This window comes from Cynara cardunculus, unplaced genomic scaffold, assembly GCF_001531365.2.
Source record: "Cynara cardunculus var. scolymus isolate 2C unplaced genomic scaffold, CcrdV1 Un_Scaffold_4363, whole genome shotgun sequence".
Classification (NCBI taxonomy): Eukaryota; Viridiplantae; Streptophyta; class Magnoliopsida; order Asterales; family Asteraceae; genus Cynara; species Cynara cardunculus.
The window spans coordinates 40,690-42,180 of NW_020201861.1; the positions used below are offsets into that span (position 1 = coordinate 40,690).

The following is a 1,491-nucleotide window of genomic DNA, read 5'->3' on the forward strand; positions in this document are numbered from 1 at the left end:
AACTTAGAATCTTTTTTTAAGGCATGTAGCCGTGACTTATGAACAATTTCTTTCTTTTGTTGCACGTCTTTATTTTCTTTACGAATGATATGGGTTTTTATTTTAGAATGGTTAAATTATGTTGATTAATGATTGAATGCCTTTATTATTACAAGTTATTATATATTGCCATGGATGCATGTTTAGATGACACTTGTGTTATGCCGTGCATAACTCAATAAAGTAGATACAGTGATAAACAGTAAAAATAACCAAACTTCGATTTAAAATTTGTGCTTTAGAAATATGCCTCCAAGAAGATAAGATCCCGAAATTGCGATACTTGTGTCCGAGCAAGTTCTTGCGGCCCTTCCTAATATAGTTAGCCAAGTAGCAGCAGGCTTGAACGCTAACCAATCAAACAACCAAGACACAACAGCAAATAAAGATTGTACATACAAAGGCTTTAGAGCTTGCAACCCAAAAGAATTCCATGGGACAGAAGGAGTCGTGGGATTACTTACTTGGATTGAAGGTATGGAGTCCGTTCTTCATATCAGCAAATGTGCTGAAGGGAGCAAAATGGAGTTTGCAGCTTGTTTACTGCAAGGACGAGCATTGACATGGTGAAACACCCAGAAACAAACCCGAGGCCGGGAATAACCAACATACTTACGTGGGAGGAATTCAAGAAATTACTCAAGGAAGAGTACTGTCCGAGGAGCGAGATCCAGAAGTTAGAAGCAGAACTGTGGAATCACCAAATGAAGGGAAGTGATGTAGACTCATACACTGCTCGCTTTTATGAGCTGGCAAAACTTGTGCCACACTTAGTATCACCCGAAGAGAACCGAATTGACCGTTATTTCTGGGGTTTAGCTCCAGAAATCCGAGGGAATGTGACTTCGGCCAATCCAAAAACACTTCAGGACGCTATGAACTTAGCGACAAAACTCACCAACAATGCTATTCGGTCAGGATCATTTGCAAATGATAAAGTCAAGGGTAAGACAAGAATGGAGGAGCCCGTGAGAAAGAACTACAGCGAGAGGGGCGGTAAGGCCCAAAAAGTGATAAGAAACTTTGGGGCTCATACACAGACAGCAGAAAAGGGCAAGGGAACGTACCCTAAGTATGATAAGTGCAATAATCACCATGGTGGGAGATGCATCATCTGTCTCAGATGCAACAAAGGAGGTCATTTCGCTAAAGATTGTAGGAGCAGAGACTGACGAACATGCCACGAGTGCGGAAGTCTAGATCACTTCAGGATTGCATGCCCGAGACTGAATCGAGGGCCAGTTACTAACCCAGCACGACCAATCAACCAAGGAAATCAAGGAGGCCAAGCACGAGGTCGAGCGTTTGAGATTGGGATAGAAGAAGCCAGGCAAGACCCGAACGTGGTCACAGGTACATTTCTCCTGAAGAATCATTACGCATCCGTATTATTTGATTCTGAAGCAAATAGGAGCTTCGTGTCACTAGAATTTAGACCAAAGATTAGTTTAA

At 42.1% G+C, this 1,491-nt stretch overlaps 1 protein-coding gene across 1 annotated transcript; it reads left to right on the forward strand.

Moving 5' to 3' along the window:
- Positions 1–602: 602 nt before the first annotated feature.
- LOC112504019 lies at positions 603–1,211 on the forward strand. The gene has a single exon (XM_025107984.1). The coding sequence runs from the start codon at positions 603–605 to the stop codon at positions 1,209–1,211; it is 609 nt and encodes a 202-aa protein (XP_024963752.1).
- Positions 1,212–1,491: the final 280 nt, after the last annotated feature.